The sequence below is a fragment of the Physella acuta genome, unplaced genomic scaffold (genome assembly GCF_028476545.2).
Source record: "Physella acuta isolate Inbredline_101_S28 unplaced genomic scaffold, ASM2847654v3 ptg000574l, whole genome shotgun sequence".
NCBI classification, from domain to species: domain Eukaryota; kingdom Metazoa; phylum Mollusca; class Gastropoda; family Physidae; genus Physella; species Physella acuta.
Window position 1 is genome coordinate 182,505 of NW_026732093.1, and position 22,141 is coordinate 204,645.

Genomic DNA, 22,141 nt, shown 5'->3' on the forward strand with positions numbered 1-22,141 from the left:
TGATTATCGTCAGCGCAAAATACAACTACGTTATCTGCTTCTCTTGTAGCAAACAAATCTGGTTTTTACTAGGAGGGGGGGGGGGGGGGGGGTAAACAAAAGCGTTTTAAACAAATATAGTGACTGGTAACTGATTTGATAATTTTTTGTCTTTTAATCCTCTTCGTTGTCTTAGATTGCGATGTTTGGGGTGATGTATTCAGATATGATTGCCGCTGAATGATTGAAGTGACCATGGTCCGGTTATCCGGACCTATCCTACTGCATCGTTACAGGATGTGCCTGACCAAATGTCAAGATGGGCTCAGTGGCGTCATTAAGTCAAGTCACATTTAGTGCAGTATCGTCATCCATCCCAAAGTATCACAGTGTGTCATCCATCCCCTCCCCCCCCCCCCCATTAACATATATGTGTGTGTAGTGTGAACGTTATATGGCTTTATTCGTTCCCATTCTCCTGTAGCCCCCCCCCCCCCCCCCCGCATTACACATCTACCGTTATTTTGAAGTGGAAACAACACAACAAAAACCTATTGGGATGTTGTCTGTGAAGGGCAAGTAAAAACTATCTGCAAACCCAATAAAAACGAAACAAATAACACAAGACAGTAAAAGATTATCTTTCTCTGAATCTCCCGGGAAATCCACACACACAAAAATATTGTGTCGCCCACTCTCGTCAATTAACCATAATATTTCTATACAAGTTCACAATCCGTAATAACCTTTCAAACTTAAGAGCTAAACCTGGTAAAGCTGTATCAAAAATTAAATTTTAAATTCTTATTTATAATATTTTCACATTAACCACACACAATTGAAGGACTGATACCACCATCCCACCCCCACTACCTTTTTAAATCTCGCCACTTTAGAAAAAAATTGTCGCTGGTCAGTAGATCAGGTTTTCAAGCGAGTGACGTTCTTGTGACGTTAAATTAGGGGTGCTTGTATTTTATCTTTCATACCAAATGCTTCCATTTATAAACAAAAATGATGGACACATACACCTATAATCTATGCCGTCATCGTTAATCGATTCCCCTCACCCCACCCCTGATTATGACCCATTAACTGGGGCAGCCTTTTATCTTGTTTTAAATTAGCGTCTGCCTGATAAAATTTTCCCCGCCATGTTTTGTAGCCCCTGATATTGATATCCAATCTACACACGTGTAATCCTACCCAACAATAGATTTGTTTTTCTTAACTCCGGCTTGACAAGAGCTCTTCATAAATTGGTTCTTTATCAAACAATAGCAACGTACTGAGGCTTAAAAAGTATTTCAAGCTTTTGAAACAAAGAGAATTTGGGCGAATGCCTACAGTATTGGGTTGAACAAACACGATATACTAATACATGTAGAATAATATAATTAATCAGTGGCGTAGGCGGGTGGTGTTAAGGGAAGGGGTTTAGGGTTAGCACTAGCTTCCCTAACTATGAACCCTAGGTCTAAAATAAAAGCTGCACCACGTTAAGGTGCAGCTAATAGCGACACTGTGTCCGTCGTCCTCTATGTTTACCTTGTCAACAGGGGCGGAACTACCGTACTGCCAGACCCCACATTGCGAAAGGGGGGGGGGGGGGCGTTTAAGGGGCCCTAAATCCGACCAAAAAATACAAAATACAATTTTTTTTGTGGTTTTGAAAAAAAACCACTCAGATCTACTACAGCAGTGATTGTTCTACAGTAAGTAACACACACTGTTGCATTGACAAATAAAGCGGGAGTGATCTCCTCTAAAAATTTCTCGAATATTCTTATACAACACTACGGGGGATGGCATATCAGGATATAGACATGATTTTTAATCAACTTTTAATTACTTACAATTTTTGAAATAAAATAGAATCTAGTCGAAAAAGGAATTGTGCAAACAATGAACAGCAAAAAATGTGTGTATGATAGTGCGAAATATTAGTATAAATTAATATGCGTTTTTTAATAAATCGGAAATAGCGTAAAATACTTCTTCCGGTCGACGGAAATTACTCTACATTTGATAGAAGGCAGAGAATTAGATATTTTGCTTACATTTGACATTTCGTTTATCTTTATGAAACAGTACTCAAGTTATAGGCTTTTGAAAAGCCAAAAGTAGAATAAGTTTTTTTACTTCCGGTTATCGGAAATCGCTGAACAATTGAAACAGAACTACAAATTTGATATAATACTTATATATGAAATTTCATCAACTTAGCTGTCACGGTACTCAAGTTATAGTGTTTACACACACACACACACACACACACACACACATACACACACACGGACTGAATTGCAAAACCTAGTTGACTCGAATACGCATAAAAACGCCGAATTTTTGCTCAATCTGGATTTAGAATTTTCGCCCGATTAAAATAAGTCCACTATACTCCGTGTGTGATGTAGAACTGAGGTGTAAAATGGTGAAAACTCAAAATTTCTTGTGATTTTCGTGCACGATTTCAATACTTTTTCTATACTCTGTATACGAGAAAGTAAAAAACGGATTAAAAAATTCGTTTTAGTGTAAAAATTAATATACATAAATTTCAAAGCATAAAATGTATTTATTGATTAATACCTGTGTGCAGGGGCGGAACTACAGTGCCGCCAGACCCCGCAATGCGGGTGGGCCCAGGCCGTTTAGGGGCCCACAGCAGACCAAAATCAATTTTTTAATAGTTAAAAAAATAATGTTCTTGTAAAAAAACAAACAGATCTACTACAGTAGTGATGTTCTACAGTAGCTAACACACGCTGTTTCGTAAAGGAAAAAAATATATAGGTTACATGAGTTGTAGTGTGAAAGATAGGCAATGGTTCAAACCACTTCCATGACTTATTTCCCTTTTTAAATAGTCAAGTATGTGTGCTCTTAACAAATTAAAAAGCAATTACTTCTCTTAATTATTTTTTTTTTAAAAACATAATAAAGAATGCCATAGTATAAAAAGGAAATGTATTAAATTCTAATAATGTAAATACAAAAAAAAAACATAAAAATAAACATAAGGCGAGAAACCATCACACATATAAAGCTTTCATGCTTCATATTCTTTTGACTGACATGAAAATTATGAAGCACTATGTCAGACATTCAAACTCAGAATTTCAAAACAGACTAATAGTACTCGCACAAATGTTGTGTTGTTGTAACAAATTTTTATTAAAAATAAAAACTAAGAATTTTAATGTTTTCAAATTTCGAACAAGCCCGTAGTGAGTATTCTATGTTCATATTTTTCGTATTTATATATATATATATATATATATATATATATATATATATATATATATATATATATATATATATATATATATATATATATATATGAAGAAAAACAATCCCTCCCTATGACAAAATCGTGGTGCTTACGCTAATGTCATTAATATTTTTTCTACTAAAATCAACAAAAACATAAAACATGATCACCTGTATGATCAGCTGTGTACATCAGCAATGGAAATATAAAAAAAACAGAAATGGCCAATTGTATGTGTAAAAACTAACAAAAACAAATATACTAAAAAAACAGAATTTTCGTTTTAAAAAAACATAAATCAAAAAGATAACATTTTAAATAGTAATTAACCTTTTAAAAACACGTGTGTTTTGACTGTTCGCCTTAAAAATTAAACTAACGGTAGCACCAGCACACAGCGAGTTCTGGGTGACCCCCCCCCCCCTCCCATAACTAATGTTGTCGTCCTACTTACAGGCTGTGGGGAAACTATCCAGAAGTTCGTGACGAATCGGCCGTTATCAGAACCTTATCGCGGCGACCGTTGAAACAATGTTTCATTTAACACACGTTTGACGTCTGCTTGAGTTGCTACACGCGTTATCCAATCGGCTTGTCCGGTTGTATACAGGGCAGAGGCGGTCGCTTAATGGGGGTGACGGATCTTGGTGGTCATCGGTAGGCTGCATTTGGGTGGAGATGACAGCTCAAAGTTGACCATCACAGAGTGTAAACACAAAAGGAAATCTTTAAAAGTTGACCGTCACAGAAAGTGTCAATACAAAAGTTTGAGAGTTAACTGTCACAGAAATGTCAATACAAAAGGATACATTTAAAAGTTGACCATGACAGAAGTGTCAAGAAATTGGGGGATGTTGAAAGTTGACCATCACAGAAATGTCTCCACATTGTGGTAAAGTTTAAACTTGACCCTCACAGACTGATACATATAACAGGCTTGTAGTCAATCGTGTTAGGAATCTTCGCTATAAGAGGTAACATTATTTAAACCTGTCGTCGCCCCCCCCCCCCACACACACACACACATAGAGGCGTAGCGACCCTTCCCGGCGCCCGGGGACAAACTTTTCGATTTGCACCCCCCCCCCTCAAACTTTCGATTTGCACCCCCCCCCCTCAAGATTTCGATTTGTACCCCCCCCCCCCCTCAAACTTTCAATTTGCACCCCCCTCAACCTTTCAATTTATTTTCCCAACCCATTTTGGCGCCCCCTCAGGTCGGCGCCCGAGGACATATGTACCCCCCCCCCCCCTCGCTACGCTACTGCACACACACACTTCCCTCCTCCCAACAAACCGGTGTAGTTCCAACTCCCTTAACTAAAGTTCTAATGAAAACTCCTTTAACTACAACTACACATATGACATGAACGTTCTAGTTGATCTTCTTGATGCACTAACTAATAAAATATATCGAGCTATTTCTTCTGGTGCCGCTCTTAGCCGTCTTTGGCTTTGGATTTACTCAGGGTTAGAGTTGGATTAAGCCCTTATTCGGGCACTGATTGAGTACCAAAATATTATCTACATAGAAATTCTTTAAATTGAAACAATTTTTTAATTAAGAATATTAACCTAACTTCATAACACTGCACTAAAAAATTCCTCATTTAGTTGTTAATTAGACTAACAATTTCACGTACTGTGGTTCAGGGAAAATTAGAAGTCTATGCAAGTAAAGAATTATTTCAAGTTAAATGTGTACCATGTGTTACATATCTTAAGGTGATTAAGATAAAACATTAGAACAATCGCAAACGTACGTCAAAACCGTACGTCAAACCTCGCCTGCGGCTAATTCAAAGCAGAAATTGATGGCTCTGTCCTGATGAGCGGGAATAAGTAATGAGGGGAAATAATCCTATTGTTTTACGTAGGTATTCTGGACTGGACAGTTGGAGTAGCGGGACTTGATAAGGGTTTTCTTTGGTCAAAGTAATGAGTCTGTAGGTGTCTTAAGCTACAGTGTCTTAAACAATAGGTGTCTTTAGCAATTGGGGTCTTAAGCTAGTTGTCTCAAACTGCCGATTCCTTAAATATGTTTCTTAAATGACTTGTCTTAAATTACAGGTGTCTTAAACTACAGTGTCTAAAACAATCGGTGTCTTAAACTTATACCTTAAAATTGAACGTGTCTCAATAAACATGTCATACGCTACACGTGTCGTAAATTATATGTGTCCTGAAGAGTGTCTCAAACTAAATGTGTCTGTCAGTGAACCCCTCCCCCTTATCCCCCCCCCCCCCCCGTCCCCCCAGTGCAAAAGGTATACACACAATATAGATCTTTATCAGCTGAACGCGGAAGAGATTTTAATTCAACCGGATTAATGGATTTAAGATTAAAAAAGGCAATACGTCCTAGTAAGTCAACTTGTTTTAATAAAACAGATCTGTGTGTCCATTAACTGATGTAGGTGTAGGTTGGGCTACTGTCAGGTTTTGATACGCTGGACAGTAGGGTATAAACACCAAGCACGATACGGATGTAATTTGACCTATCAAAGATCACGTTAATATTCTGTACCTAAAATTCACCATGAAAATATATCCTAAGATTCACGATGGTAATATATCCCTAATATTCAAGATGGGAATATATCCCTAAACGTTACTATGGAATGTATCCTAAAATTCACGTTGGAAATATATCCCTAAAATGTACGATGGGAATATATCCTAAAATTCGCTATAAAATATATCCCTAATATTCAGGATACAAATATATCCTAACAACTCACAATAAAACAACTCACGATTCCAATGGTTAGCCTCCACTTTTCCTGAAGCTACCGAAAGTTTGAGCACATGAAATCACCACACATCACAAAGACGCAGATCTAGAATCTGCATATTTTATCAGTGCAAGCAGTCGATTCGCCGATCAATCATTGACTAGCAGACAGAGGTATTCGTCAAACGGGCCGCACCCATCGCTGTTGTTTTACGTGTTTAACACGACGCCCATGGACAGATTGTAGAAGAATGCAAAAATTAGCGTAACAAAGCTGTATTATAGTAGTACATAAACAATTGAAAACGTACATTTGAAGAGAACTAGATCACAGTCAATACACAATAAGAAATGTTAATTTACGGGAGTGGTCGTTCTTAAATGACGTTACACCCATTATAGTGGGGGAGGGGGGGAGCTTTTGTGAATATGCTACTGTTGGCGGAGTAGGTGGGTTTTGAATTTTAAAAAGATCGTTCTTTGAAAATTATAATAAAAACGATTTGAAATAGAGTATAGATCGATTTAGTCTTCATCCAATCGATATTTTCGTCGTTGAAGTGTGAAGTAGTTTATAGACGGTCCGTAAGAGAGACATTTACTGAAGTCCAAATACAAAAAAGAAATATAAACCTTATGTAAGAGAAATGTACTCTAGGCGATACTCAACACTGAACAATAACCAAGTAAGAGTAATGTCCCATCAATACACGACACACAATTTTCATGATAGAGAAATATATCCCGCTTTATACAATAGGCGTATGCCCCTTCAACACTAAAAACATATTAGAGAAATAGGCCTATGCCCCTCCAATACACATCACTTATAGATAGATATATATATATATATATATATATATATATATATATATATATATATATATATATATATATATATATATATATATATACCGCTTTGTTGAAGAGAAATATGTCCCACCAATCTACCAACACACACGACATAAAACTCACAAGAAAAATGTCTCGCCAATACACACTACATAAATCTCACTCAAATGAAACATACCCGCCAATACACAACACATGAACGTCATGTAAGAGAAATATTCCTTACTATTACACAACCCACAACACTCACGCAAGAGAAAGCGAAAGTTGCTTTACATCCACAGCTCGTGCCTAGCTCACGCGAGATAACCCGAGAAACTCACTGTTTGCTTTAGTTGTTCGGTGACCTCACCCACTTCCTGTGACATCTGGTGCAGATTATAAAATCGATGTCTTCGATATTCGATACTCTGATCAATACCAACTGGATTGGGCATTGATTTTATTTTTTTAGTGAGTGTACCCCGTGAGAGAGCAGACGTTGCTGCAGTAATCAATGAATGATTGATGCTAACGTGAACACACCCTTCCCCCCACCCTCCCCCTCCCCCCTCTTTCGACCGTCAAGCGGGCGTCACGAAAAATGGCATGTCTTTTGTCTTGCAAGTCTTCTCCATCAAACCTGGCCTCATTTCGGCAGACATGTTGCCGTGTAACGGAGAAAACGGCAGGTGTGTGAGACCTTTGATAGCGCGGTCCGCTTTTACCGCCTGTAAACATAAATTCCCCCCATTGATTGCTTGTTGACGCGACCTTTGAACCTTCTCCCCGATTGCAAATCGCCGTCGCGCGGCCGGTGTGAACTCTCTAAGCATCCGAGTCATGTTGGTCCAGCTGCCTCGGGCGGTGGACAGTCGTTTCGTTAGGCTGTTGGTTTAACGCAATCAACGGTTTTAATTACACAGGTCCATCGTTTACCTGACCTTGACCCTCTCAAGTGAAAGGTCACGCTTGCTACAAGATCGACAGGGGTTGACCAGGGGCGTAACTAGGGGATGGCGGATGGGGCGGCCTCCCCTGGGCGCTGACCGTGTGTGGGCGTCGAACGGAATAGAAAAATAAACTGTTATGGGACAGTGATGGTTAAAAAGCGCCCTCCGACCTTTCCAAAGGGGGGGGGGGACTTTTGTCAACGTAAATGTGGTGCGCATAAACGACAATTGTCCACGGGCGCATGAATGCGTCGCTACGCATCTGGGATCAACGTAGTTAAGCAAGTAAAGTGAGCACATGAAGTCATAGCAGAAAAGTCACCAATCATTTGAACATAGATTATACGTAAATCTCATTTGGTTTGGTTTGGTTTTTTTTTTGTACTAGTTTTAGATCCATTGGCTTGATGTGTGTTAATCCTCAGAAAATAGTTCATTTGCGTGACACTGTTGTGTGTTTATTTTGCTAACTATGTTACACGAAGGCCTAAGACAAAAGGACAACTGATGAGCAGTGTTTCCCCCGCTCCCTCCCCACAACCACGCCCCCTTGACAAAATAGATTAGAAGATAATATATTTACATAGAAAATATATATTGTCCACCCACTCTAGGAGAAAATGAAAAAAACCCTGCTGCTGAGATTGCTCCTTTAAATAAGGCCTCTGTGTTTCTTAGCTTTAGTTGATAGTCACGATTCAAAAAATACATTTGAATTATTAATCTTAATATAAGCTCAAGATTGGCAATGTTAGTCTGTCTGTGACACAATTCATGCAAGGGAAACTACTCCGTTGTTTTTTTATTTTTATAGTTTTTATATTTGAATATGTCTTGCAATTTAATTCCCTTTTGAAATTAGAATTTATCTTTTACATTCCATTTTTCCATTACTAAATAGTACTGATCAAACCCACACTTACAATAAATTTGCTATTCTCAAAGTACAGATAAATATAGACTACTAAAACTTTCAAAGATAACCAAAGAAATACGGAACACAAAACAAGCCAAGAAGAGTTATGGGGTTTAAGATGGGTAAAAATTTCTATCAACTTTTGAATTCATGTAATAGGAAATGTTACTGTACTCTATTACTGATATATTGAATATTGTTTCATTTAGATAGGTAAATAAAAATTAATAGAAATAGAAAATCTTATAATTCTTGAATGTATTTCACTCTGTCAGTGTCTCCCGATATACGGAAAAGGATTTTTTTTAAATATCCTTATTGGACGAAAATTCGATACATAGATAAAACATCTTATTCACTGGTATCTGTAATATCTGAGTGATTTCCGGTAACCGGAAGTAATACATTTAAAAATGTATCGATTCGACACATTTTCACTACTACTAACTACTTGACCGATTTCCTTTAACCTGCGTAGTGACCTTAAAATATTAATTAATCAGATGTTTGATCAACTTTTTTTTAAAAACTCAATTTTTCCCTAATAAAGCAGTAATTTTCCGCTCTATTAAGCACACATAGTTTGCATTCATTTGTTGCGTGAGTCTTTTTTCCCACACGATTCTAATTCTATTTGAAATAATTAATGTGCGAAAAAGTTTAGGGGAGATCAATCCGCTTAATTTTTTAGTTATAACACTAAAGCCGTTTTAAATGGATTTTAACAAAAAAAATAGTTATTGATCAGGGGTTAGGACGTGGTCTTGTCGGTAAAGCTCGTGGTTGTTAAACCGGAAAATCTCGAACCCTCGGGCAGATGAGGCTCGTTAGCTGGGGACAGCCACTCTTCTAGGAGAGACAACTCCAAAATCAAACAACTGCTGCCTTGTAGTTTGTTCTTGGTTGGACAAAGGCTATGGAAGCAAATCCTAAAAGAACAGCAGGCTGAAATCGGAGTCAATGCTCTCAAGGGCGCATAACCAGTTTCCCTTCAAACACTAAAATTAAGAATGAAGAAGTGTTTTATTTTAATTAAAATTGCTTCTAGTAATATGTAAAAACAACATAAGTTTATTAATAATTGTGTCATTTAAAAAGATTGGCAGTGGATAATATTATCAAAGCAACAGATCCATTACAAACTTGGTACCGAAATCAGGTGATACTGATATGCGCCGCCATGTTGGTACACTAACGCTGATTTTTACTAAATTTTTAGTGCTAGATGAAACAAAAACTTTGAAGGATTTACGAAAGTATCAAAAGCTTAAAACAAGATCATGTCAACAAATTCATTGAAAATAACTGACAAAATAAAAAAAGGTGCCTCAAATATGTCTAAAATCTTCACCGGTGTATTTAATTAGTGCATGTAGAAATGTCAGTGTAGTGAATTCAGCCTCTGAATTTGTTCATTTAGCAAGTTGTGTTTTACTTAATGTTTTACTTAATCACATTAACTGATTGGTACATTGTAGAACACATTCACCGGGAAACAAAAACCATCTGTCACACCGTGGCGCATTACTGATACAATTATAATACTAGTTAAGCACACACAAAAATACAACACAGACAATATAAGCGTAACTATTCTCCCCATTTGGAGAGAGGCTGTTCATCGTTCTGTGGAGTAGGCTGTGGACATACTTGAGACCACAGGGCAGATGTTTGTACTGAGATGTCCAGTGGTGCTTGTCCTTGAGCAAGTCTAGTTATCCCTTCCAGCAGGACATCCAGGTTTCTCTTCAGGTAGGCCATCTGACTGAGAGTGTCTGTAAATACTGACGGGAACTTGCTCACGTTCTGAAATCATTGGCAGGTACGCTGAATAGCTTGGCTCAGGCATAAATTCACAATTGAATCATATCGTAACTTTATATCATCTTTAATTTCATGCTTTATGATGTACGCCATTGACCCACTTCCACCGAACCTATTTCTTCTGAATTATTTTTACATATGTATCTCAATACAAATAAGCATTACAATCTAAGCAGCTCTTAAAATTATTTCAAACGTTGTTAAGTACAATTTTAAAACATACTTCATACAAAATAGTAGAAAATCGTAGAAAATAAGAGTGTATAGATCTAGATAAAATTAAGTTGAAACATGTTGAAAATAAAATTATTTTTAGCAGAAAAATTAATTATATATATTAATTATATATATATACTAGCCGTCCCGGCCAGGCCCTGCTCTGGCTTCTGTGAAAAACCTTTCTGTTAAAGACCATTACCTGTGTGTTGAGTAATCATCGTAAACCCGGCATTGCCCACCCAAACCACAACCAACCAAAACCAAAACAACAAAACGCAAACATAACGCTAACACAATTACAAATACAAACGAAAACAAAAACCTAACAACAAACCCAACCACAACCACAAACACCAATACAAACACAAAGAAAAAACAAACAAAAAAGCAAACGAAAACAAAAACCTAACAACAAACCCAACCACAAACACCAATACCAAAAAAAAAAAAAAAACAACGAAAAAGCAAACGAAAACAAACAAAATCCAAACGCAAAACCAACCAAAAACACAAATACAAACCCAAACAAAAAAACACAAACAAAAACGAAAAAAGAAAGAACAAAAACGAACCAAATCAAAACGCAACCACTAACGCAAACCCACCTAAACACAAAGAAAACACTAACGCGAACATAAACGCCCGGGGCAGAATCACCTGTTTTAGCTTAATGAACGACTATAGTACCCCAACTTATTCATAGTCTTTTGCACTCACTTAAACGAACGCGCCTGTTTCAATGTAATGAACAATTTTAATACTCCAAGCTTATCCGTAAAATACCTACAACATTTGCACTTGATCAATCCCCGCTAATTATGTAATTATTTTTTTTCCCAACACCAAAACAAAGTAATAAAAAGTAAATTATTTTCCACTAATGCAGGGGTCTCCAAACTACGGCCCGCGAGCCGGATGCGGCCCGCAAGGTCCTCTCATCCGGCCCGCGGAGATCTTTTTGACCACCGAAAAAAAGTGTTTGTTGTAGGTGGCTGAAAAATAAATGCCACCCCAATGAGACGCCCGGAAGAAACTCTGGCCCCCGAACTGATATTTGATAGTTAATGCGGCCCTCGGGCTGAAAAGTTTGGAGACCCCTGCACTAATGCAATGGTTTTATAAAGGGAAGTAATTGTGTTTTCCTAATTTATCAAAGGGAAGTAAGTGCTATAGGACTAAATAAAGACATAATTAGAATTTTTGTAAAAGATGATATTTTTTTAAAACTTGTGTTTAATGAACATGCCGACAATTATTACTATAATTTGAAAAATGAAAATTATTTCCCAACACTTTCAATAGTAATTTTTTAACTCATAAATTTAGACGAATGCGCGCGATGATTGTCTAACACTTAAATCCATCCAAGACCAACGACAAACATATGCGTTGCATACAGAACTGAGCTTTATATATTAGATATATATATATATATATATATATATATATATATATATATATATATATATATATATAGAGTCCTTTCATATGACGTCACGTCCGTTCGCGATACCTACGTCCGCCGCCACAGTGGTGTACACCAGACGTAAACACAATCAGCTGTTCACCAGCGCTGGACGCGTTCACTGTATGTAAAGAACCGCACCCGCGGAAAAGGAAAAATACGTTAAAAAGCTTGAACTCTTAGGAATTGAAGATCCTTATACTGTTATTGACCGTTTCGTAGATAATATAAATATGTGGCCAAAATTTCTAAATAAAAATACTTTTAATAATACTGTTTGCGTTTAGGGTTTAAGTAGACGAATCTGATCAAATGCAGTTCTCGATACTTTGTTTCAGGTAAGGACAGTAAAATAATAAACTTCATTTTAATTATAAAAGATAACTATTAATAAAACAAATATGCTTGCCCTTCACAAATACTAATAGAAAAAGACAAAGTCAAAAGTAATAATAAGAATAATAAGATTTAATAGTAGGCCTAATAATAGTGTTTTAATATTTAGATCTAGAATCTAGCTCTAAACATGGCGTAAACAAAATTCGGACCACAGATCTAGATTCTGGATTTAGGGTGACTGGCTCCGCTGGGTAGACATAGAATCTAGAATCTACTTCTTTACTTAAATTTAATTACAAAATTTAGATCTACATTCGATTCAAAATACACCCATAATAAATCAAAAGTAGTCATAATAGGCCTAATAAAGCATTTAATTGTCTCTAAGATCTAAAATCTCGCTCTATAATCTAATCATTTTTTTAGCAAACGAAATTTTCTGAAATTGAAATAGATTGTATGACTAGACTTAGATCTAGAATCTGCTACTTAAATTAAATTGTAAAAACTTTATACAAGCATGTAGTTGATATTATTGTAGTAGAAGGCTTTAATAAATTACTAAGGCCTACCTACTTTATAAGTGAGATGGTTTAGAATAATAACAATGGACCCAGTCTACAATTGATACAATTGCAGGTCTACATAGTGCCTACAGTCCAGTAATTTACAGTAGGCACCTAGTGTGTAGCTAGTATACTAGTGTGTAGCTGTCCATTCTTAATGCCTTAATGCTTTCCCCTGATAAGCCATGTGTGCTATAAATGACATAACATGACATCAAGGTGAGAAATGTTGAGGGGAGAGCAGTGGGACTTTTCCCTTTGTTCTCCCTGCTGGGCCCTGAGGGTCAAAATTATATAAGAAATACTATCTCTGTGGGGCTGGGTATCACGGAGGTGAGACATTTTCAGGGGAGGGCAGGGCAGACTCCTGTTTGGTTTTATTGTGGGCTAGATACAGGTGGCGGCTGGCCATCATGAGGGTTGAACATCAGTATTAATGTGTCTGATCACTTCCCTGCTGGATTATAAGGGTCTTAAATTGTATAACATGCTACCCAGATTGGTTATTACCCATGGATTACATTAGTTGATGTAGTGTGGGTTTTGTAGGAGTTAAGTGGTCTCACGTTTGCTACAGTAGATAACCTATAATATATTACTGCATTTGATCAGATTCGTCTATTTAAACTCTAAACGCAAACGGTATTTCTAACAGTATTTTTATTTAGAAATTTCGGCCACATATTTATATTATCCACGAAACTGTCAATAACTGTATAAGGATCTTCAATTCCTAAGAGTTTAAGTTTTTTAACGTATTTTTCCTTTTCCGCGGGCGCGATTCTTTACATACGGTGAACACGTCCAGCGCTGGTGAACGCGTCCAGCGCTGGTGAACAGCTGATTGTGTTTACGTCTGGTGTACACCACTGTGGCGGCTGGCGTAGGTATCACGTGATTTAGGTCACGTGTTTGCAAGGACTCTATATGGTTCTAAGTGAGTAGAGATTTTAATCATGACTTGCTTGTATCCGCTTGGATAATAGTACCAGGGTTTTAACTGACCAGTGTGGTCAAATACCAAACGAAAGTCTCGAGTTTGGATCCTGGATTTAGGATGCCCTTGTCCACCCACTTATGATAAATATCTGACTTATGTTAGAAAAAGTAAAGTTGGCCCGGCATAGAACTGACGACAATATCCTTGTAGGCCTATATGCTGAAAAAAAAAAGATGCAGTCATTTGACACACTGAAAATGTAGAAGGAAACTCTTACCACAGTAACAGCGATGCCTTGTTGAGACATTAGATTCCTCACATCTGGGTTGTTTTCAAGTACCCTGAAAACAGTTTAATATGTTAGTAATTGATAGTTGGGATTTTTATACAATTTAAGCAAAATTGCCATTAATTACTAGGTGAAAACGACCTACCTAGTCAATTCTGCTGCATCAAAAATCTTCATGGTAACACTGTCATGACCGTGAATAAACACACTGGTTCTGTGGGTAAAAAAACAACAGCGGACATTGATGAAAGGTTGAAAAATAAAGCTTTTCTTTATAGTTATTTAAATAGTAGAATTTTATTATATATTAAAAGAAAATCATTTATTTTCTCTTTTTTTGTGTGCATTATTACGTAAAATCTTGTTATTAATACGTTTTTATGCATTTTTTTCAGTAATTTAATTTTTTTTTTATATACTAGAGTTTGCATACCAAATGAACATGATAATGCGTGTATAATAATTAATTCATTAAAAATAGTGTTCTTCCAATTAAGCCAAATTTGATGTCAGATTCCATTGTCATCGGGTCTTGACCCATGTGCTAAGTTTGAAAAGAAGCGATCACTTAGAAATACTCGAAATTTCGCTCGGAAGTTTCGATCTATGACGAGAGAGGAAGCAAGTTAATACCTTTTTTTTTTTTGTAAAAATAAAAACATTTTTTTATAAGACTCACCTGGTTGGATCAAGTGTACCGTCACTCAATGTGTGTGTCACAACTTTATCAATGACAACCTCTATGCCCAAAATAGCTGACAGTCGCCTGAAACAAAGATTTTAACCTTAGTCTTCATGCACTCTACCACATAATAATTCATTAATTTAACCAGATCTTATTCAAGAATTATCATTTACTATTTATTTTAGAAAACCCAAATAGTTTAACGTACCTGACAAAATCATTTTTCATCATTTCTACTTCACTTGTTTGTTTATTAAAGACCAGTCGAACTCTTTGTGAATTTTCCACAAGAAAAACCTGACGTATCCACACAAAAATGAACACAGTTAAGATCACATTTAAAATAAATAAATAAATCATAATTATAAATGTACATGCAACGAAATACAAAACAAAAAGCCAAGAAAAGGAAATAAAACCAAAATAGAGCAACACATAAACTAAATCTTTCGTACAATTTTTCGTCACATTTGTTTAAATGTTTTTCTTTTTTTTTTAATCAATGTAGACCAACTTTACATTAAAAATAATCATTTCGGGATACAAGTAAAGCCAGACAACTCACTTTGACTTCAGCTGTTTCTCTGTGACAATTATCATCATAAGCTTCTACCGATATCCCATAATAACCAGCCATGTCAGGTCTGAATCTAATGTTTGTTCTTAAAGAACCAGTCTCGGAAATGCTGAAATCTTTGAGCGATGTCTCAGGCAGGCTTATGTTAAAGTACGGTTTGACTGACAAGATCTTGAACACGTTATCATTGTCTTTTGGAATATCTGCATCTGTGACACTGGCCTGTGAGGAGACACACACAAAAATAGAACATTATATAAAGGCTATTTTTTTTATTCCTGAGAAATATGTAATCCGATAAATATAGAGACAACATAGCTAAATAAAACGTTCTTTGGAAAATTGCATTTTTTTTATGCCTTGTGAAGACCTTTTTTTGAGAATTAAAGAATTTCGTGTCTTTTAAAGTCTCAATGTTAAATCATCAACTTTACATTTGATATTTGGGTGTTCAACATACATAAATTATATATATTCAGAAAAAAATGTATGGTGGAATCATGATAAAAAGTTTTACAGAAAAAGTTGGGTTTTTTTTAACCAGGGTATCAGACTTACTTTAAGAGACATGACTTCAGTGCCTATCTCAGCATCAAACAGGACTGCCGTGAGCAGAGTTTTATCAATGAACTTGGGTGGGCTGTCATTGATGTCTTCAACCTCTACTCTAACCCAGAGCAAGGTGTCATCTGACTGGTTGTATGCAGATGGCAGTGGAGTGATGGAGAAAGAATTTGGACTGCTAGAACTGCTTGGCTCAGACTTCACAGATGTTGTACTGCAGGGTAAAGCTTGAATAACTATGTCCAGATATTGGACCGTCTCTCTGTCCAGTTTTTCTTTTAGGGACAATCTACCAGTGCTGCTATTAAGGACAAAGCTAGTTAAGCTATCTCCTCCTGAGAAAGATATTAGTTTACTTTTTTAAAATATTTCATTCAGTAAATTACAGTAGATTTTTTTTTTAAAGAAGGTTGCAAATGGAGAAGTAAACGATCTCATTTTTACACCATAAATGGAATGCGATGCACGCAAACTAATGCTTGAAAAAGCATATTCCAATATTAATGATAGATACAAGTAGTTTATTCATAAGCTAAATTGTAGGCCTACATTGTAGTCAAATCAAAACGTGAATTAAAACTGTCCTTTAGATAAAATATTTTAGACTTACAGTGTACACAAGTAACTAATTTGATGTAGCAGTATAAAACTTTTGAGTCCATCTAAACTAAAAGTGCCAAAATGGTGTGCAGCTTTCTAAATAAAACTGCAGTATATACATTTATGCTAAACTGATATATATATATATATATATATATATATATATATATATATATATATATATATATATATATATATATATATAGTTTTAAAATGTGTCTTTGAGCAATGAAAATTACCATAGAGTCTGTAGCAATTCATATTAGTTGGGGACTGGTCTTTATCTTGTGCAGGCAGAACAGTGCCAATGACCGCTGTGCTGTTTTCTTCTTTAACACTCAGCATCTGTGGCATGGTCATTGCACTGTACACTGGGGGATTATCATCTATGTCCAGTAATTTTACCCTCATGGTCAGGAGAGTGGACAGTTGGGCAGGCTGGCCATTGTCTTCTGCTCTAACTTGAATCTTTTTATGCAGAAATATAAAAGTAAAGAGTAAGGATAATTTCTCCAACTGCTGTCCAAAACCTAAATGTATTCTGTTTTTAGTACTGAAGTAAATCAGGATTTATTGTCAATTAGGTAAAGATAATGTTGGGGTAAAGACTAGTGTTAGAGATAGATATTGTTTATTCTATTTAGATTATTCTTTGTTTTTTGGGTTGTTGATATTACTTTATACTTTTAATAGTGTTCTTTCATAAGATTTAGTCGAATTTCTTTTGACACAGTGGTTATCGTTCAGATTCATTCAGTTTTAATTATCTGCTCACCCCCTACTCCTTTTAATATAAATGATTTTTTTTCTACCAAATAAAAAATTTCGCCATCAAATGTTTAAAACTGCAAAAACTAACAAAATATACAAAGATCACAGATACCTCATAAACTTCCTGGAACTCTCTGTCTAGCCTCATATATGACGTCAAGTTTCCAGATATTCTGTCAAGTTTGAAATATTCATAGTCTTTGTTTACTGTTGGAACCAAATAGTAGTTCACAACACCATTCTGGCCTTGGTCTGCATCTGTGGCTGACAGTACTGTCACGAGAGATCCTAGACTTTGTTCCTGGTGAATTAAAAAAAATAGGAAGTGTTTACAAAACATAGAATATTTTGTTTAAGTTAAAATGTAAGATGCTTAGTTACTCTAAACAGCCGCAACATTTCCATGCATATTCCGGACTAAGTGTGTATTATATATGACAAGCTGAGGGAGTGAAATAGTAATTTCCAATTGAAATTCCTGACAGAGTTTTTAGTGTTGGTTAACTAATGTAGCTGACTAAAGACCCACTTTACAGACTTTATCAATTCTGAAACTTTCGGTTTAAAGGTTTAAAAAATCCATGGTGAAATTATTTTTACATTTTTATTAGTTAAATTTGATATTCCCTGTTGTTAGCTTTTACGATTTTTAAAAACGGTCCTTATGTTTAAAGGCATGCTTCGTGTGAAACTTCTACAGGCGAAGTTATAATATTTAATTTTTTTAGCTTGAAACAAAACCGATAGAAATGTAGAATTTTTTTTTCATTTTTTGCCCTTTTTTTTTTTACTAAAATATTTTTATTTTCCTCCAGAAAAAAATAATTTAAAAAAAATTTCACAGTATCTGTTAGGACTACTTCAAACTTTCATTAACATATGCCTCTGCCGCATATTGAATATCACACTGAAAAATGAAAGAAGTTAGGTTGAACAAACTTGGAAAAAATAAATTATGTTGTTACCCTACCTTGGAGGAATCACCTACAAGAAAGATTGATGGAGAGGTGTAATTGGATCCTCATGCACCACAGGAGACCAGAGGGATGATGATTAGTTAAACGTACATGTTTTTGTGAAAGGAATATAGAATTCCTTACCTCCAAGACTGAAACTTCCGGCACAATCCCAGCCATGGGATTAAACAAGTTCTGGTCAGGGTGTATAAACACTGGAGCATGCTGGTTGAACACTAGAGCATGCTGGTTGAGCACTGAGGCATGCTGGTTCTCATCCACCACAAAAATTGAAATGTCGACACTTGCGCTGCGTGGTGGAGTTCCCATATCCATGGCAACCACACACAACACTCTAGTACCAAAGTTATCAATCAAAGAGCTATTAGTAATGATCACAGCTGATCCATTGATATCTTCCACACGAAACAGTTTAGATCCATTGGTGTCCGGGGCAATGAAGTATTGTATCTAAGTGAAAAAAGATCCAGCTTTTGTCAGATATGTTTTTAAAAAAAAACTATTATTCACAAGAGATTTTTGAAACTGGTTTAGCACAATTCTTCGGCGCAAGATTTAACATCTTTTATGGTACGAATAATCATGTAATGAATCTGGAGATTTGTTGTTGGGTTTTTTTTTTTGTTCTCTTATTTTTCACTTCTATACAGCTAATAGTAGCCTTGTATGGTGCATTGATTTTTTTTTCATTCATTAGTAATGTTATAATGTGAAAAGTTTTACATTTTCATTTCAATTTAAGACTTCTAAATTCATACTACACCAATAAGGTGCTTTTATAAAAATTAAATTTCAGGGTTTTTTTTTTTAAATTATTTTTTAAAATCAATTTGTCTATACCTTGGCAGCCAATGTGCTATATTAAAACAGTACAAACAATATAATTTTTTCTAATAAATATTATTCAGCTAGCCTCATTTGAGTATTATATTTTTATCCTTCTTACCAACAGAAACTACTTTCAAATTTCTTTCTTATCTTTAAAAAAAGTTTTTATTACTATTGGAAGGGCCACGTGTATCTATTCAAAATCCTGCTCTATAGCAATAAGCTTCAGATGACAAACCTTAGCATTTAATCCCTCATCCAAGTCTGTGGCTTTGATTTCTGTTACTGGAGTTCCTTCTTGAGTACTTCCCAGAACACTGACAAATTGGATGACCTGTGTCCACTTTGGGTCATTATCGTTAACGTCTGTAACTGTTATATAAACAAGGAACCTTGAACTTCGCCTTTGTGATTCAGGTTGAGATGGGCTGTCAGTGGCAACAATGGTAAGAGAGTAGGAAGAGCGTTGTTCTCTGTCTAGTGATGATGTAACAGTCAGGGCACCCTGGGGAAACAACAGCCATTAATATGTAATCTATTTTTATATATAGTCTATATCTCCTCATTAAAGTTCGTGATATTGTTTTACTGTTTTCTAAGCTGTGTGTGTTGTTATAAATTTCATATTTTATAAGTAAAATAAGTTAAATAAGCTTTTAAGAAAGTAGCAAAAAATAGCAATGGAGATCAAGTAACTCATAAAGACACACACACACACACACACTATTCCAAAGATCCTAAAGCTATCTTTACTACCTTATATTACATTGTAGAAAAGTACTTTACCAAAATGACTAGTTTATCTAATTATCTAGATCAATATTAGATTTTTCTCAAAAGTTTTTAAAATGATCTTTACCTATCACAAATTATTTACTACTTTAATTTTACGACCTACTTATCAAAGCTAAAAGTAAATAAAAACTTACGCTACTAGTGATGTTGAACTTGCCACCTGTGCTGTCATCTTCTAGGCTGAAAACGACACGTCCAAATTCTCCTGAGTCACGGTCAGTGGCTACTATTGTGGCTACTATGTAGCCAGGCTTGACATCCTCTGAAACGTTGAACCTGTTTGGTTGAGTGGGGAATTCTGGGGAGTTGTCATTGGTGTCCAGAATGTTGAGCACCACGGTGGCCTGACTGGTGTTGGTCGCTTTTCCACTCATGTCCACGGCTTCTGCTGAAATCTGATAAATAAAAGCATCATGTTATGCATGGTAATCAAGTAGGCAGTTTGATAAAGAACCTGATAGCAGTTTAAAACCTGTATTAACTAAAAGACAGTTATAGATTTGTTAGTCTCTATCTCTCTCAAACAGACATAACTGGCGCTTCTAAGCCTGAAAGACTGGAACAAATGAGTATTTCCTGCACCTATGTTGCTACTAGGCCCATAGTTTCCATTATACTATGGTGTTAAACCATGCTGTCCCATAAATTTAATAGTACAACATTGGATAGTCTGGCTGGTTCATTACTTAATATCAACCTTCCAAAAATTATAATTAAGTTATTTTTTTATATAATTATAATAAAAATGTATGACTTATTTTTATTTAAATTTGTATGTGTAGTTTTAAAAAACATTTAGCATGCAAGTAAAACTGAAATCAAGAAATTAATTTCAAAATTGGCGTTTTAAACAGTTACTTATAAACATTGGTTGTTTTTGGATGTTTTTTTTTTCATTTTCTTAGTTAGCCAATTGACTTTTTCACCTTTCTGGCAATCAACCACAGCATAAATTATCCAATTATAAGTTAGGAAGCTTAGATGATAAATTCAAAACCCTTTAAAAGCAAAACACACTACATCCATGCCTGTTATATTATATCTCTTGTCATCAGCTTTTAAATGTTGTTTATTGGTCGTTTTGTTTTTGTTTACCTGAAACGTTATGCTTTTTATTGTCTCATAGTCAAGCACAGATGAATTAGCAACAATTATTGTGATGGTTGATCTCCCTTGAATTCTCTGACCTTGTGCTGGTATGGTGTCAAAATCTCCATAAGCTGCTCCATTTTTCAGCACCTTGATACGAAATACAGCATTGGCTCCCTAGAACAGACGAAATACATTTAAAGTTGATGTTGGGCTTTCCTCATACCCAAGTATACCAAATATTTTTTTATCAAGAATATCAATTCCAATAAACACTTTATTGATCCATCTATCAATACATTATTTATTGGAGCTTAGCTGTGGCTTTAAACATTTCAGGACTTAAAAGTAAATACCTAGACTAATCTTAGACTTTATTATATAGGCCTAGTCTAAATATCTGACTTAAGTGACTTTATTTTTTCTGATTTAAGATGACTGATATGGTGTTAAAATCTCTGTAAGCATTGGTTCCCTTAAAAAACAGATTTTTAGCATTCAATAAATAGCTGGTATTTAACGTACTCCAATTATCAACAATAGTTAACATAATTTAATCTTCTTTGGATTCTCCCAGTCCATCAACTTTTCACGCCTCAAACCTGGCTTTATGTAGGCTTATGCGGTGTGAATCCTTGACTTTATAACCAGATCAACATCAACGACTTACCTAGTCCATGACTTTATATACCTGACCTGTAAACCATGCCAAAACTCACCTGGTCCAAGTCGACCACTTCTATGCTAGTGCTGATGGTTATAGGAACACCCCTGGCCGTGTTTTCCTGTACTGTTGCCTGATACAGTGGGTGGTTAAACGTGGGCACATTGTCGTCAATATCCATGATGATGATTGTTCCTCTGGTGCTCTTGGTGTAGGTCGCAGGATCTAAAGGTGTTGGGCCATTGTAGACTTCTGTAGCCTG

At 35.7% G+C, this 22,141-nt stretch overlaps 1 protein-coding gene across 1 annotated transcript in view; it reads right to left on the reverse strand.

The window, feature by feature from the left end:
* LOC131946859 (cadherin-23) overlaps positions 1–22,132 on the reverse strand; it is a 57,016-nt gene extending 34,884 nt beyond the window's left edge. Inside the window, exon 1 of the mRNA XM_059307838.1 lies at positions 21,935–22,132. Coding sequence (XP_059163821.1) covers positions 21,935–22,060 — 126 coding nt within the window. The 5' untranslated portion in view covers positions 22,061–22,132. The remainder of the gene's footprint in view (positions 1–21,934) is intronic.
* Positions 22,133–22,141: the final 9 nt, after the last annotated feature.